At 50.2% G+C, this 12,831-nt stretch overlaps 5 protein-coding genes across 5 annotated transcripts; 3 read left to right on the top strand and 2 right to left on the bottom strand.

The window, feature by feature from the left end:
• Nucleotides 1–322: 322 nt before the first annotated feature.
• On the bottom strand, nt 323–1,500 carry P175DRAFT_0561217 (uncharacterized protein; the record flags this gene model as incomplete). Its single annotated transcript, XM_040901032.1, has 3 exons — nt 1,073–1,500; nt 950–1,023; nt 323–883 (listed from the first exon to the last, which is right to left on the bottom strand). The coding sequence occupies exons 1-3, from the start codon at nt 1,284–1,286 to the stop codon at nt 323–325; spliced, it is 849 nt and encodes a 282-aa protein (XP_040748559.1). The 5' UTR covers nt 1,287–1,500.
• Nucleotides 1,501–1,952: 452 nt separating this feature from the next.
• On the top strand, nt 1,953–3,743 carry P175DRAFT_0505319 (uncharacterized protein). The gene has a single exon (XM_040898069.1). The coding sequence runs from the start codon at nt 2,066–2,068 to the stop codon at nt 3,710–3,712; it is 1,647 nt and encodes a 548-aa protein (XP_040748558.1). The 5' UTR covers nt 1,953–2,065; the 3' UTR covers nt 3,713–3,743.
• Nucleotides 3,744–4,170: 427 nt separating this feature from the next.
• P175DRAFT_0561216 (carbamoyl-phosphate synthase (glutamine-hydrolyzing) CPA2) lies at nt 4,171–8,857 on the top strand. The gene is made up of 3 exons (XM_040901031.1): nt 4,171–5,019; nt 5,171–8,226; nt 8,293–8,857. The coding sequence occupies exons 1-3, from the start codon at nt 4,656–4,658 to the stop codon at nt 8,398–8,400; spliced, it is 3,528 nt and encodes a 1,175-aa protein (XP_040748557.1). The 5' UTR covers nt 4,171–4,655; the 3' UTR covers nt 8,401–8,857.
• Nucleotides 8,858–9,009: 152 nt separating this feature from the next.
• On the top strand, nt 9,010–11,159 carry P175DRAFT_0467687 (S-adenosylmethionine-dependent methyltransferase). Its single transcript, XM_040894945.1, has 4 exons — nt 9,010–9,130; nt 9,187–9,506; nt 9,603–9,902; nt 10,002–11,159. The coding sequence occupies exons 2-4, from the start codon at nt 9,240–9,242 to the stop codon at nt 11,028–11,030; spliced, it is 1,596 nt and encodes a 531-aa protein (XP_040748556.1). The 5' UTR covers nt 9,010–9,130; nt 9,187–9,239; the 3' UTR covers nt 11,031–11,159.
• A 93-nt stretch (nt 11,160–11,252) lies between these two features.
• P175DRAFT_0526960 (40S ribosomal protein uS19) lies at nt 11,253–12,678 on the bottom strand. Its single transcript, XM_040899491.1, has 5 exons — nt 12,596–12,678; nt 12,498–12,516; nt 12,182–12,239; nt 11,689–11,985; nt 11,253–11,615 (listed from the first exon to the last, which is right to left on the bottom strand). The coding sequence occupies exons 1-5, from the start codon at nt 12,611–12,613 to the stop codon at nt 11,546–11,548; spliced, it is 462 nt and encodes a 153-aa protein (XP_040748555.1). The 5' UTR covers nt 12,614–12,678; the 3' UTR covers nt 11,253–11,545.
• Between the last annotated feature and the right edge of the window lie 153 nt (nt 12,679–12,831).

The following is a 12,831-nucleotide window of genomic DNA, read 5'->3' as shown; positions in this document are numbered from 1 at the left end:
GTTATAAATAGTTAGTGGAGAGGATAATATTACTAATAGGCTAACTAAGGCACTACTAACTGCAAAATTTGATAAATTCATCAAGAGGTTGGGTTTTGGCAGTTTAGAGATGGACTCTAAATAGCTTCATGTAATAAACATGTCGCTAAGGGGGGTGTGTTGGAGTGCTGCAATCAATGCAAACAGCACTGCCATTAAGTGAGTAGCAACACGTGACTACTCTGTGTATTTAAGGCCACGGTTTCCTTCTAGATCTCCATGCTTCCTCCAAGCATCTCTCCTTCTCTCTATTTCCTAGTTAGACCAATTGAATCCATTTCGGTCAACTTTCTACTGTCATAGTTTGACGACCTCTCATCATTTCATTCTCCCGCTTAATAGCTTCGATTTCTCCTCGCTGGGATAACCCCTCGTCGGGACGGGGTGCGCCAGAACCCGATGCTCTTCTCTGCTGCGACAGTGAGCTGCAATGGGGGCACAGCCGTGGGCTGTATGTGAGAGTCGCTGACGGATCAATTTGTTTTTGTAGCTGAGGCGGGGGGGTTGAGAATAGGCGCTCCGATTTTTGATGAGAAGTAAAAGATGGCTCCCGGCTACGACTGGCTCGAGAGGAGTCCTGTGCACGCCATGTCTCTCTGGACGGGGTAATTCCAGAAACACTGCTCGTTCTCGACCCTTGGATAACGGGGAAATACGAGCTGCTCAAGCTGGATGATGAGCGGTGTCGCCGAGACACTGTGGGATAGATAGGACCGGGTACGAATGAAGATCCGTGGAGTGCGTCGAGTGCGTCGTTGAAGGTGGCGGAGGTAGAGGAGGTGGTTGAGGCGACAGAGGCAGTTTGTTGGCGAAGCAGGGATAATTCCCTTGATAGACGGTTGACCTGGTGCAGGGTCGATTAGATTTGGGGGGAGGGGGTTTTGAGGATTTGACGTTCATCATATCTTACTATCGCTTCTTGTTCGCACTCAAGCATCGAATGAATATCAGCAGGTGTAAAGGGCTTTGGATGTCGCAGAGGACCTGCACAGTTTAGTTGGATAGCTCGTCATAGGTATAGATCATAGCATACCGGATGTTGCTCTCTCACGCGCATGGTTGCTAGTAATCCGGCTCTTCTCATCATGACCTTGTCCTAATAACATGGTAGGAGGGTTCATGACTTGGGATGATCGTCGAGAGGGAAGAGGAGAGGTCAACTCATTGGAAGACATCATCATTTCCGTAGCAGCGCGGGGTCGAGAGCTTGGAGGGGAGAGAGGGATTTGGCAGAGGTCCGAAGCCATCGTGAGAAAAAGGCGTGATATCAATACTATGTCTATTATTTAAAATAAGCTCCCCCAGCTGCTAAGCCCCCTTGATTGAGATCGTAAAACATACCAAGTATGGAACTCTCCGGTTCAGCGTGGGTCATAATGCAATATAGATGCAGGAAGGAATGCAGCAAAGTAGGAGGATGACCTGTCTTTTACTATACTCTCTCTGTATTCTGTAAGAACTATGTTTATTGATCCTTCGGGACGTTTTGTAGTCTGAATAATGGAATGTAACATCCGTATGCGTGTCCAAATTACGTAGAGAATTTACCTGGCGATGACCATGGTTTTCGAGAGTGTATTAAGATGAGAGAGAGAGGGAGCGATATGTAGTAAATTGAGATCGTGGGATAAAATCCCCCCTCTGACTTTCTTGACGACAGACGGTTTACTTGAAGATGCATGAGTCATTGTCAACTATCAGTAGATACAGCATGAATATAGATCTCCTGTGAGAAGGAAGTAATGTATTTTCCCTCTCGATTAGAGTGCAAAAAGCAGGTCTGTTCTGTTTATCAACAACAGCTTTTAAGGAGATGCACAAGGATCACGTGAAATGCCTGCTTAAGTAAGATCATCTACAGCAAAACAAATAGCAAGACAGCCAAATAGCAAACCAGCAAGACATAAAGAGATGAATTGGCATGTGTTCTAGTTTCAGATTGAGTGTGGGTTTTTTTTTTTTTTTTAAATTTTAATGCCAGGACTCTTTCAGCTTACTGGTGCACAGCCATCCATCCCTACCCCTCATGGCCCCTCCGAGTGAATCTGTGCCAGCGACCATCCCCTGCCACATTCCCCCCTTCGCCAGACCCCTGGCTCCTTACCTCAAGAGTCGCCAGGAAGCTCTTCGCATCCGACAAGTTCTGACCTCTTATCTTCGCTCCCACATCGCATTCGTGGACAATGACGCCAGCCACCCCGGTTGCCATGCCCAATCCCACGTTTCCCTATGTGTGCCGGACGACACCGTCGTCGAGATCAAGCGTATTCCGGCGGAGCTCACAGGGCTGAGGAAGGCGTATCTCCAGGCGTTGCAAGCGAACGTCACCGCCAGGAAACAGCAGCAGTTGATCCTGGAGAAGACTGCTCGGGCATCTGAAGGGGCTACTGGTGCGGGAATATCCGCCCCGAATGCATCCCTCGAGCTGCAAGCTTATCTGAAGCTCGTTCGAGAGCGACGCCGACATGCGAAACTCCGAGTTTTCCAGCATTACCTTCAGGAATTCAAGGAACGGGATCCTGTTAGGCCCGAGGATTTTGAGGATCAGGAAGGTCGGAACCAGTTTACAATCCCCGAAGAATTCGCAGATGAAAGCCCAAAGGGCTCAAGAGTGGAGGGAGGTATTGGGGAATTAATGCATAAACTAGAGAGGGCAGTGATCCGGGCAAAGACCCAACTGGACAGAGAAAGGAAGCTATACGAGGAGCTGAAGAGTAGGAATGGGTCTGGAGGGGGAAATCGAGCTGAAGAGGTCGCGCCAGCCGTGAAGATTGCAGTCCTCCAGCGAACCCGCGACGAGCTTGTGCAATGGGTCGAAGAGAAGCTTGTGGGCGGAGGAACTGGCGAAGAAGCACCTGTCCCGGACCTTCCTGCGGAAGAGATTGAAGAATCCGTGCGTATCCTCGAGGAACAGAAGGGGCGAATTATGGAACAGTACGCGGCCTATACGGATTCCCGCAAACGCCTGCTGGACGCGGCCTCTCGGGCTTGCCAGCCTATCTCCACAGCATCTACAAAGCCCCCCTCCCGAACTCCCGATCCCGGTATATCTACAGTGGAGGCGACGTTACCTATTGAGCCATTGGAGGTCTTGTCTTTCGCCAGTGACGTTCTTCACCCACTGGCGAAGAGCCAGCGGTCCCTGGCTCTGCAGAAATTCTACTTGTCTGCCTTGCTGGCCAAGGAGAAGAGCACGACGCTTCGGATTCTACATCGCCTCAGCGACGAGAGCCACCTTCTGCCCGAGTATCCCATTCTGGCTCGCCAGCCCCGTTTCAAGCATGCAGCCGCCGCTCTTGGCTCTCGTCCTACTGCGAACGAAGGGGAGTCAACCAAGCCGGACGAGATTGTCAGAATGGCCGAGGCATGGTCTTTTGCATCTGAGGCGGCAGGATCGGCAGAGAAAGAATATGTAGAGGTGAAGGTAGCAGAGGGGAGCGACCGGACGGAGGAGGCACAACACCTGATGGAGAGGGTGTATGATACATTGAATCAAGACCTGGAAGAGACCCTGGAAGACGAGCAGGAGAATAAGCCGGAGAGGGACATATGGGCGTACGAGGCTCAATCGACCCGAAGTCGCGGGAGAGCGAATCGCGGCGAAAAGCGCTCGAAAGGGCCGTGGACTCGCTTGAACGGGAGAGTGGGCCTGACGGATCAGAAAACAGCGTAGGAAATACATACATACATACATATAGATATATCTATATAATAAATGGTCATTAGCGATTGTCACGAAGGAGTCTGCAGAGGCTTTACCTTGGTACCGAAACTCGTAGGATTGGGGATGCGATACCCACGCGACATCCACTCACTATTTAGTACCTAGATCGGAGGTATTTAGCCAGAGAAAAAAAGAAAGAAAAAAAAAAAAAGAATCACCATAGATAACTATACAGGTTGATATTCACACTCCTGTATACTTGATCTTGATAATCCATATCTGTAATCCTATTTTCTTCCTTATTACAGAGTACATCCAGAGCAAGTAGAGAATCCACATCGGCCCGGTCGTCTCCAATTCTCACTCATTATTGGAACTCCTACGCAGGCGGTGAGAATGAGGGCTTTTTCTTGTGGTTTTTTCTTTTTTTTTTTTTTATAATTCTCTCCACACACCGGAGTTCTTATCGGCGTTCTTTTTTATTTTTTTTTTCGTAGTGTTGAGGAGGCTAAATCGTAATTCCAGTTTGGTGGTTTTCCAGGACTCCATTCTTCTTCTGCTTTGTCTGACTGACTCATCGCCGCTTTTCCTCCTTTCTCGGACTTAATAAATTTTTTTGGATTTCCTCCTCCCCCTCCCCCCAATCCATCATCCACTCTGATTCCATCTTCCTCTCCTCACGCCATTCCTTTTATTCTCCTTCCCTTTGAGTCCTCCCCTGAGTCTTGGGCGTGTGACTGAAGGCGGGACGAACGGTAGGGATCAATTAAGGTGAAGAGAGTGAACCACCTGTATATATAATCCATCTTCAGTTGGAGCTCCTCGGGACCGATTCAACTATCCTGAGCTAGATTTCGAGTCAATTGGCTCTTCTGCTCTTTCTTTTCCTCCTTTTTTCCCTTCCTCTTTTTTTTCTTGTTTTTTTATAAAAAAAAAAAAAGCGCCGTGCGCAATGGTTCTCGCAGCTCGTTGCGGGCAGGTTACATCCTCCCTCTTGCGTCAGCGATGCCTCACTGAATCCCGTCGCTCTGCCTTGGCTTTGCGCTCGTTTTCCTCCCAGACGACTGCCCATTCCACAGCGTCTACTCTCCGATTGCAGCAGAAGCTCCCCTCCCAATGGCGACCGCAGCAATTGCGATCTTTCTCTAGCGCCCTCCGTCGGTTGGCTTCCGAGTCCGCCAACACCCCCTCCGCCGAAAGCTATCTCGCCAGTGGAATTATCAAGCCTGGTGGCAACCTGGTCGATGTGAAGAAGGTCTTGGTCATTGGTAGTGGTGGTTTGAGCATTGGACAGGCTGGAGAGTTCGATTACTCCGGTAGGTCAAATACATCAGCCAGTCATGAATCTTGGGATTTTCGTGTTCCTCCGAGCCCATGAGCTGGGCTGGTGGCTCTACAAGATATTCCAACGGAGGCAAAGTTGTTGGACATACCGTGACTAACATTCGTCCGTTCGCTACTCTACAGGTTCCCAGGCTCTCAAGGCTCTCAAGGAGGCTGGTGTCCAGTCCGTCCTGATCAACCCCAACATTGCGACTATCCAAACCGATCACAAGCTCGCAGACGAGGTCTACTATCTTCCAGTCACCCCGGAATATGTCACCTATGTCATCGAGCGCGAGCGCCCCGATGGTATCTTCCTGTCCTTCGGTGGTCAGACCGCCCTGAACCTCGGTGTGCAGATGAACCGCATGGGTACCTTTGAACGGTATGGCGTCAGGGTTCTTGGAACCAGCATCAAGACCCTGGAGACTAGCGAGGATCGTGACCTTTTCGCCAAGGCCCTGAACGAGATCAACATCCCCATCGCTGAATCCATTGCTGTCAGCACCGTCGATGACGCGTTGAAGGCTGCTGAGCAGGTCGGCTACCCCATCATTGTCCGCTCCGCCTACGCCCTGGGTGGTCTGGGATCCGGTTTCGCTGCCAACCCCGAGGAACTCAGGGACTTGTCTTCTCGCTCCTTGACCCTTTCCCCCCAGATCTTGGTTGAGAAGTCCCTCCGGGGCTGGAAGGAGGTTGAATACGAAGTCGTTCGTGATGCCGCCAACAACTGTATCACCGTTTGCAACATGGAGAACTTCGATCCTCTGGGTATTCACACTGGTGACAGTATTGTCGTCGCTCCCAGCCAGACCTTGTCCGATGAGGAGTACCACATGCTCCGAACCGCTGCTATCAAGATTGTCCGCCACCTTGGTGTCGTCGGTGAATGTAACGTTCAGTATGCTCTGCAGCCTGATGGTCTTGACTACCGAGTGATTGAGGTCAACGCCCGCCTCTCTCGTTCCTCTGCTCTGGCCTCCAAGGCCACGGGTTACCCTCTTGCCTACACGGCTGCCAAGATTGGTCTGGGCCACACCCTCCCTGAGCTCCCCAACGCCGTCACCAAGACCACCACCGCCAACTTCGAGCCTAGCTTGGACTACATTGTTACCAAGATCCCCCGTTGGGATCTGAGCAAGTTCCAGCACGTTAACCGTGACATTGGAAGTGCTATGAAGTCCGTGGGTGAGGTTATGGCCATTGGTCGTACCTTCGAGGAGTCCTTCCAGAAGGCTATCCGTCAGGTTGACCCTCGCTTCGTTGGATTCCAGGGTGACCACTTCGAAAACCTGGATGATGTTCTGAAGAACCCCACCGACCGCCGCTGGTTGGCTGTCGGCCAGGCCATGATTCATGAGAACTACTCGGTGGACAAGATTCACGAGCTGACCAAGATTGACAAGTGGTTCCTCTACAAGCTGCAGAACATTGTGGACTGCCACAACGAGATCAAGGAGATTGGTAGCCTCTTTGGTATCAACAAGGAGATGATGCTCAAGGCCAAGAAGCTCGGTTTCTCTGACAAGCAAATCTCTCTTCTCGTCGGTGCTTCTGAGGATGATGTTCGTGCCCGCCGGAAGGGCTTTGGCATCAGACCCTGGGTCAAGAAGATTGATACCCTGGCGGCTGAGTTCCCGGCTGACACCAACTACCTCTACACCACCTACAACGCCACATCTCACGACGTCACCTTTGATGACCATGGCACGATCATTCTCGGAAGCGGTGTGTACCGTATTGGAAGCTCTGTCGAGTTCGATTGGTGTGCTGTCAACGCTACCCTCTCCCTCCGGAACATGGGCAAGAAGACTGTCATGATCAACTACAACCCCGAGACCTACTCCACTGACTTCGATACTGCTGACAAGCTTTACTTCGAAGAACTCAGCTACGAGCGTGTCATGGATATCTACGAACTCGAGGGTGCCAGTGGTGTGGTCGTCTCTGTCGGTGGCCAGCTGCCCCAGAACATTGCTCTTCGTCTGCAGGAAACCGGTGGTGCTCACGTTCTGGGTACTGATCCTCAGGACATTGACAAGGCTGAGGACCGTCACAAGTTCTCTCAGATCCTCGACAGCATTGGCGTCGACCAGCCTGCCTGGAAGGAGCTTACCTCCGTTGCTGAGGCTGAGCGCTTCGCTGACGCTGTCGGCTACCCCGTCTTGGTCCGTCCCAGTTACGTCCTGTCTGGTGCTGCCATGAGTGTGATCCACAGTATCGACGAGCTCAAGGAGAAGCTTCTCAACGCTAGCGCTGTCTCTCCTGACCACCCTGTCGTCATTACCAAGTTCATTGAGGGAGCCCAGGAGATTGATGTTGATGCTGTTGCCTCGAACGGCAAGCTTCTGCTGCACGCCATCTCTGAACACGTGGAGCCTGCTGGTGTCCACTCTGGTGACGCTACGCTTGTCCTCCCCCCTGCCTCCCTTGACAAGCCTGTTATGAGCCGTGTCAAGGAGATTGCCGAGAAGGTTGCCAAAGCTTGGAACATCACCGGTCCTTTCAACATGCAGATCATCAAGGCTGACCAGGAAGGTGCGGAGCCTGAACTCAAGGTCATTGAGTGCAATCTCCGTGCTTCTCGTTCTTTCCCCTTTGTCAGCAAGGTCCTGGGAACCAACTTCATTGATGTTGCCACCAAGGCCCTTGTTGGACGTGATGTCCCTGAACCTGTTGATCTCATGGACGTCAAGCGTGACTACCTTGCCACCAAGGTTCCTCAATTCAGCTGGACTCGTCTTGCTGGTGCCGATCCTTTCCTTGGCGTTGAGATGGCTAGTACTGGTGAAATTGCTTGCTTCGGTAAGGATGTGGTTGAGGCCTACTGGGCTTCTCTGCAGTCGACCATGAACTTCCGTGTTCCTGAGGCTGGCGAGGGTATTCTTCTCGGTGGAGATATCAACAACCCTGCTCTGTCCCAGATTGTTGACTACCTCCAACCTCTTGGCTTCAAGTTCTTCGCTGCTAGTCCTGAGGTCCAGGCGCACATTCAGTCTTCGTCCAAGGACAACGTCCCCGTCCAGGTGATTGAGTTCCCCAAGAAGGATAAGCGTGCCCTCCGTGAGGTCTTCCAGAAGTATGACATCCGTGGCTGCTTCAACCTTGCTAAGACCCGTGGCAAGACGCTGCTCGACGAGGACTACGTTATGAGACGTAATGCAGTCGACTTCGGTGTTCCTCTGTTCATGGAGACCAAGGTAAAAAAAAAAAAAAAAACCCCTACTTCATCAAAAATGAATGATATCAATGCTAACTTGTTCTAGACCGCTCTTCTCTTTGCCCAGGCCATGAGCCAGAAGCTGCCCCGTCCTGACGGCATCCCTGCTGAAGTCCGCACCTGGTCTGACTTTGTCGGTGGCAAGCTCATGTAAATGAAACGTCGACACCCCCCCAAACCAAAAAAAAAAGGACAAAAGTTTTATATTTGATACTATAATCACCTGGTGTTATATCTGTTCCTTTTCTCTTTTCTCCAGGCACAGAAAAATAAGCTGCCTGTTCGGCGTAGTGGATAAGGCTCCCGGTTGATAGACTTTTTTGCTTAGGCTGGTATATGGGCTCCCAGCATCGCCTTTGATTAGGCGGCATGAAGCATACGGTCATGCGCTCTGGTGATTCTTTATTCCCTTCTTCTTCTTCTTCTTCTTCTTCTTCTTTTGCGATTCGTTACTCTTGCTTATGCGGTTGTCTGGTATTTGTAGGCAGGCGATGTGCTTGAGCGAGAAAAGAACCTTTGAACGGGTTATTCTGATGACTTAATTATTGGCATGATTTAAGTGTATTTATTTGTAGTATAGTGGTTTATATCCAATCTCAACTTTCGAATCTAAGATTATTTTATATATTGTAGTCTCGGGATGTAATGACCAGAATAGTATTGAATGTTTGTTGGTGTTGTGAAATTGTTGGTTAATGCCGTGCAATGTGCCGGATGGAAAACTTCGGTGGGATATGTTTTCTCCTCCTGCTCGACTTTCAAGTCTGTACATTCAGCTCAACACCTATCAACCAACCCCCTTCATGAGGAACCGACTCTCTTTTGAAATATTCCTATTCTACCTATTATATATCTCCTAAGAGCTTCAAAACACAACAAAATCGGTACGTTCTGCATACCTTATTCATGACTATAAGCCCAGCATTTAACCTCCAACCAGATAATGCAAAATATCGTATAGGATATATATCTCTCTCTCTATATTATACCATAATGTCTCGTGAAGCATTTTTACCATCAATTCAAACAAAAACAACTCCAGGCCCTGCACCAGGTGGCCTGGGAAGGGGTCTTTTCGCGTCCGCGGATGTCAACAGTGGAGATGATATTCTGCACATCCAGAGCCCATTTGTCGCGGTTCTAGATACGCAGCGACTAGAGGATACATGCTCTGGGTGTTTTGGTAGGAAACAGTTGGAGGATGAGGCTATCTCGCTGAGGGGGTGTACGGGGTGCCAGGTTGTCAAATATTGTGATCGAGTAAGTGATTTCCCGGCGTCAAACGCATCCTCCACACATCGAGAGAGAGAGAGAGATTACAAAAATGAAAGATTAGGCTAATTATGGATTATCTAGACCTGCCAAGCAAAAGACTGGAAATCTGGACATTCTCTCGAGTGTTCGATTTTTCAGAAACTCACCCCCAGAGTGCTTCCTAATAATGCAAGAGCTGTCCTGCGCATGGTCCTCCGCAGCGGGCGGAAGAAATACACATCCCAGGAATCGGATCTGTTTGTACAGCTCGAAACTCACATTCGGGAAATACGGGACGAGAACCCAGCGCAATGGGAGCGGATCGCACTCTCCTCAAAGGCTGTAAAGGCCTATTCGGGCACTGATATGGAGGAGGAGACGATATCTGCTTTTGGGGCCAAGGTATGTGATGTGATATCTCTCACTCGCGAATTTATGTCTGGAGCTGGAGAGTACCATTGTGGTCTTGTTGGGATAGAGGCGATGCTGAATCATTTCTAGCTCGACTTGAATTCGTTCAATTTAACCAATGTGCTCTATGACCGTGTTGGCCTTTATCTACACCCATACGCCTCCCTGATCAATCACAGCTGCGACTACAACTCCGTCGTTGGCTTTGACGGCGACGAACTGTTTATTAAAGCTGTGCGCCCAATCAAAAAGGACCAACAAATCTTCATATCATACATCGACGCCACTAACCCAACACACCGACGTAAGAAAGAGCTCCGCGAGAGATACTTTTTCACGTGTGAATGCTTGAAATGCTCAAACCCAAGCCCCAGCCCGAATGACATCCAAAACAACCTTTCCACTCCCACTCCCACTCCCACTCTCACTCTCACCCCCGCCATGGAGGCCATCGAAAGAAGGGCCTACAGCCTCCTAGACTCGTCCTCTGCTGCTACAACCCCAGAAACAACAACAACAGCAGCAGCAACATCCTCAGAGATCCAATCCACCCTAATACGCCTCCTACAATCCCAATCCAAAGAACAGCAGTCTATCATCACCACGCAACCACTCATCTCCCTCCGCGACGAACTAATCGCCACTCTCATCGCCGCCGGGAAATTCAAATCCGCATTCCTGCAAGCCGCGATCCGGTACCTCCGGATCGACCCCGTCGTGTATCCGTACGACGGACACCCGCTGCGGTATTTACATGCGTGGGCGCTTGCGAGGCTTGCGATGCATTTATCCCAGCATATAGACGCGGCTTCTCCTCGCAGTGGTGCAGAGGCAGAGGCAGAGGCAGAGGCAGAGCGACTGACCGGGCTGGATTTTAGTTTGGTTGTTTGGGTTGTTCTGAGGCGGCTGCTTGGGAGGGAAGAGGGGGGGTGTACGGTTCCTGGGTTTCGGCGGATGGTTCGGAGGGCGTTTGTCGAGGTGCGTGGGGAGTTTGTGAGGAATGGGGTGGATTTGAAGGGGTTGGAAGGGGCGGGTATGAGGGAGTGGGGGAGGGTTGAAGAGGTTGTCGCTGCTGTGCTTGGAGAGGATGGGAATGCGAGGGAGTTAAGTGCTAGGTAGGTAGGTAGATTACTGTAGTTGGCAGGGGGGAAGATAAACAGAAGGATCTTGGATTTAGATGGTTTGGGGTGGAAGAGTAGCGGGAGAATACCTATCTGTATTATATTGATATTAATACTGGTTACAACCTACAGAGAGCAGTTTAAGTAGAAAGATTTCGTTAAATTAGACACCCATCCTAACTAATCCAAAGGAAATGGGCAAGTCTTTTTTTTTTTTTTTGTTGTCTCCAGTCCAAATGAACCGAGGACAGATAGAGCTCTTCATCATCCAGGGTCTAGGGATCTGTTTGTGTTTGTGTGTGTGTGTGTGTGTGAAATTTGTTTCATTTTCATGCCGACAAGACCATTGTATTGAGATGTAAAACAGCTGACCCGCATTTGACATACAAGCAGATGAACCCAGTATAAACGCAAATGGTATCCATCCAATTTTCTTGTGTTTTTGTTTTCGTCCTTCCTGCACATCCGTACGCCCAAATCCTCCACGCAACACCCCGGAAAAGCTTTTCTTCTTTACTTGAGGGGAATGAAACGAGAAGAGTGGGTGGCACCAATACCGGGACGACCGTGCTTGACGGGCTTGCTGTAGGGGAGTTAGAATCAAGTCCATATCTCTCGCGACTAAAATCCCCCCCGGGGGGTGGGAAAAAACGTACTAGGTGATGGAGAATTCTCCCAGGTAGTGGCCAACCATCTCGGGCTTAATTTCGACTTGGTTGAACTCCTTTCCGGAGTAGATACCGACGACACTGCCGATCATCTCGGGAACAATGATCATGTCACGGAGGTGGGTCTTGACGAGGTCGGGCTTCTCGTTGGGCTTGGCCTCCTGCTTGGCCTTGCGGAGCTTCTTGATCAGGCCCATGGGCTTGCGCTTCAGGCCACGGTTGAACCTGCGGCGGGCACGGGCGTGGACGACATCACGGAGCTGTTCAGAGGAGAGATCGAGGAGCCTGTAATACGGGGTTTGTGTGTCAGATACTACTCTGTTATATTTTGTCCTCCCCATCATTCCTTATCCTCGCCCGACTCCTGACGACAAATCGCCCCCAAAAAATTATAGAGAATTCGTTGGCTCGATCGATAGGAGTCGGGGAGGACAAGGGAGGCTTGGATTGAATATTTCAAGGATCAAGGCGAGTAACGTACTGGTCGAGGTCAATGCCGCGGTAGGTGAACTTGCGGAACTGTCTTCTCTTCTTGATCTCTGTTTCCAAACATCAATTGTCAGCCCATCTACTCGTTTTCATCCTTTCGTGTGGTATCGTAGTTGTGCGTTCCAGAAAATATCGAATCCCTTCCGTCTGCGCGTCGACCATTCACCATCTCCATTGTTGTTGACATTTATACACCATTCTTCATCGGTGCCATAAGTCGATCGAAACAAGACTCCGCAGCGCATAATTCATGGTGTGGATTTGGGCAAGATTGGAAGGGGGGAAAAGGGTTTCAAATCTAAACGTACCAGCAGCCTCCTCGGCGTTCTGCAAGCAAAGGACGTTAGTATCGCAACCTCTTTAATGATTTAAAAGATAACTTCCCAACTGGAATAGAAACACTCACGTATTCAATGTCAGACATATTGGCGGATGTTCCTCTCAGGGTCGCTTTTCGCACGGGACTCGAAAAGCGAAAGGGACGATGGGTTGTCGGATGTCGTGTCGCTGGTGAACGTTCGGCGGGCTCTCGCTATGTCGCTACTCAGTTGCGAGGTGGGCGGGAGGGCTCGTCTAAGCGAGGGTCAAGCCCTACTGCACTAATCCCGTTTGGGAAAGCTGTATCTGTAGGGCTATTATCTA

This window comes from Aspergillus ochraceoroseus (genome assembly GCF_002846915.1).
Source record: "Aspergillus ochraceoroseus IBT 24754 chromosome Unknown P175scaffold_12, whole genome shotgun sequence".
NCBI classification, from domain to species: domain Eukaryota; kingdom Fungi; phylum Ascomycota; class Eurotiomycetes; order Eurotiales; family Aspergillaceae; genus Aspergillus; species Aspergillus ochraceoroseus.
Note: the sequence above shows the minus strand (reverse complement) of the source record. Positions and strands in the feature narration are given on the sequence as shown.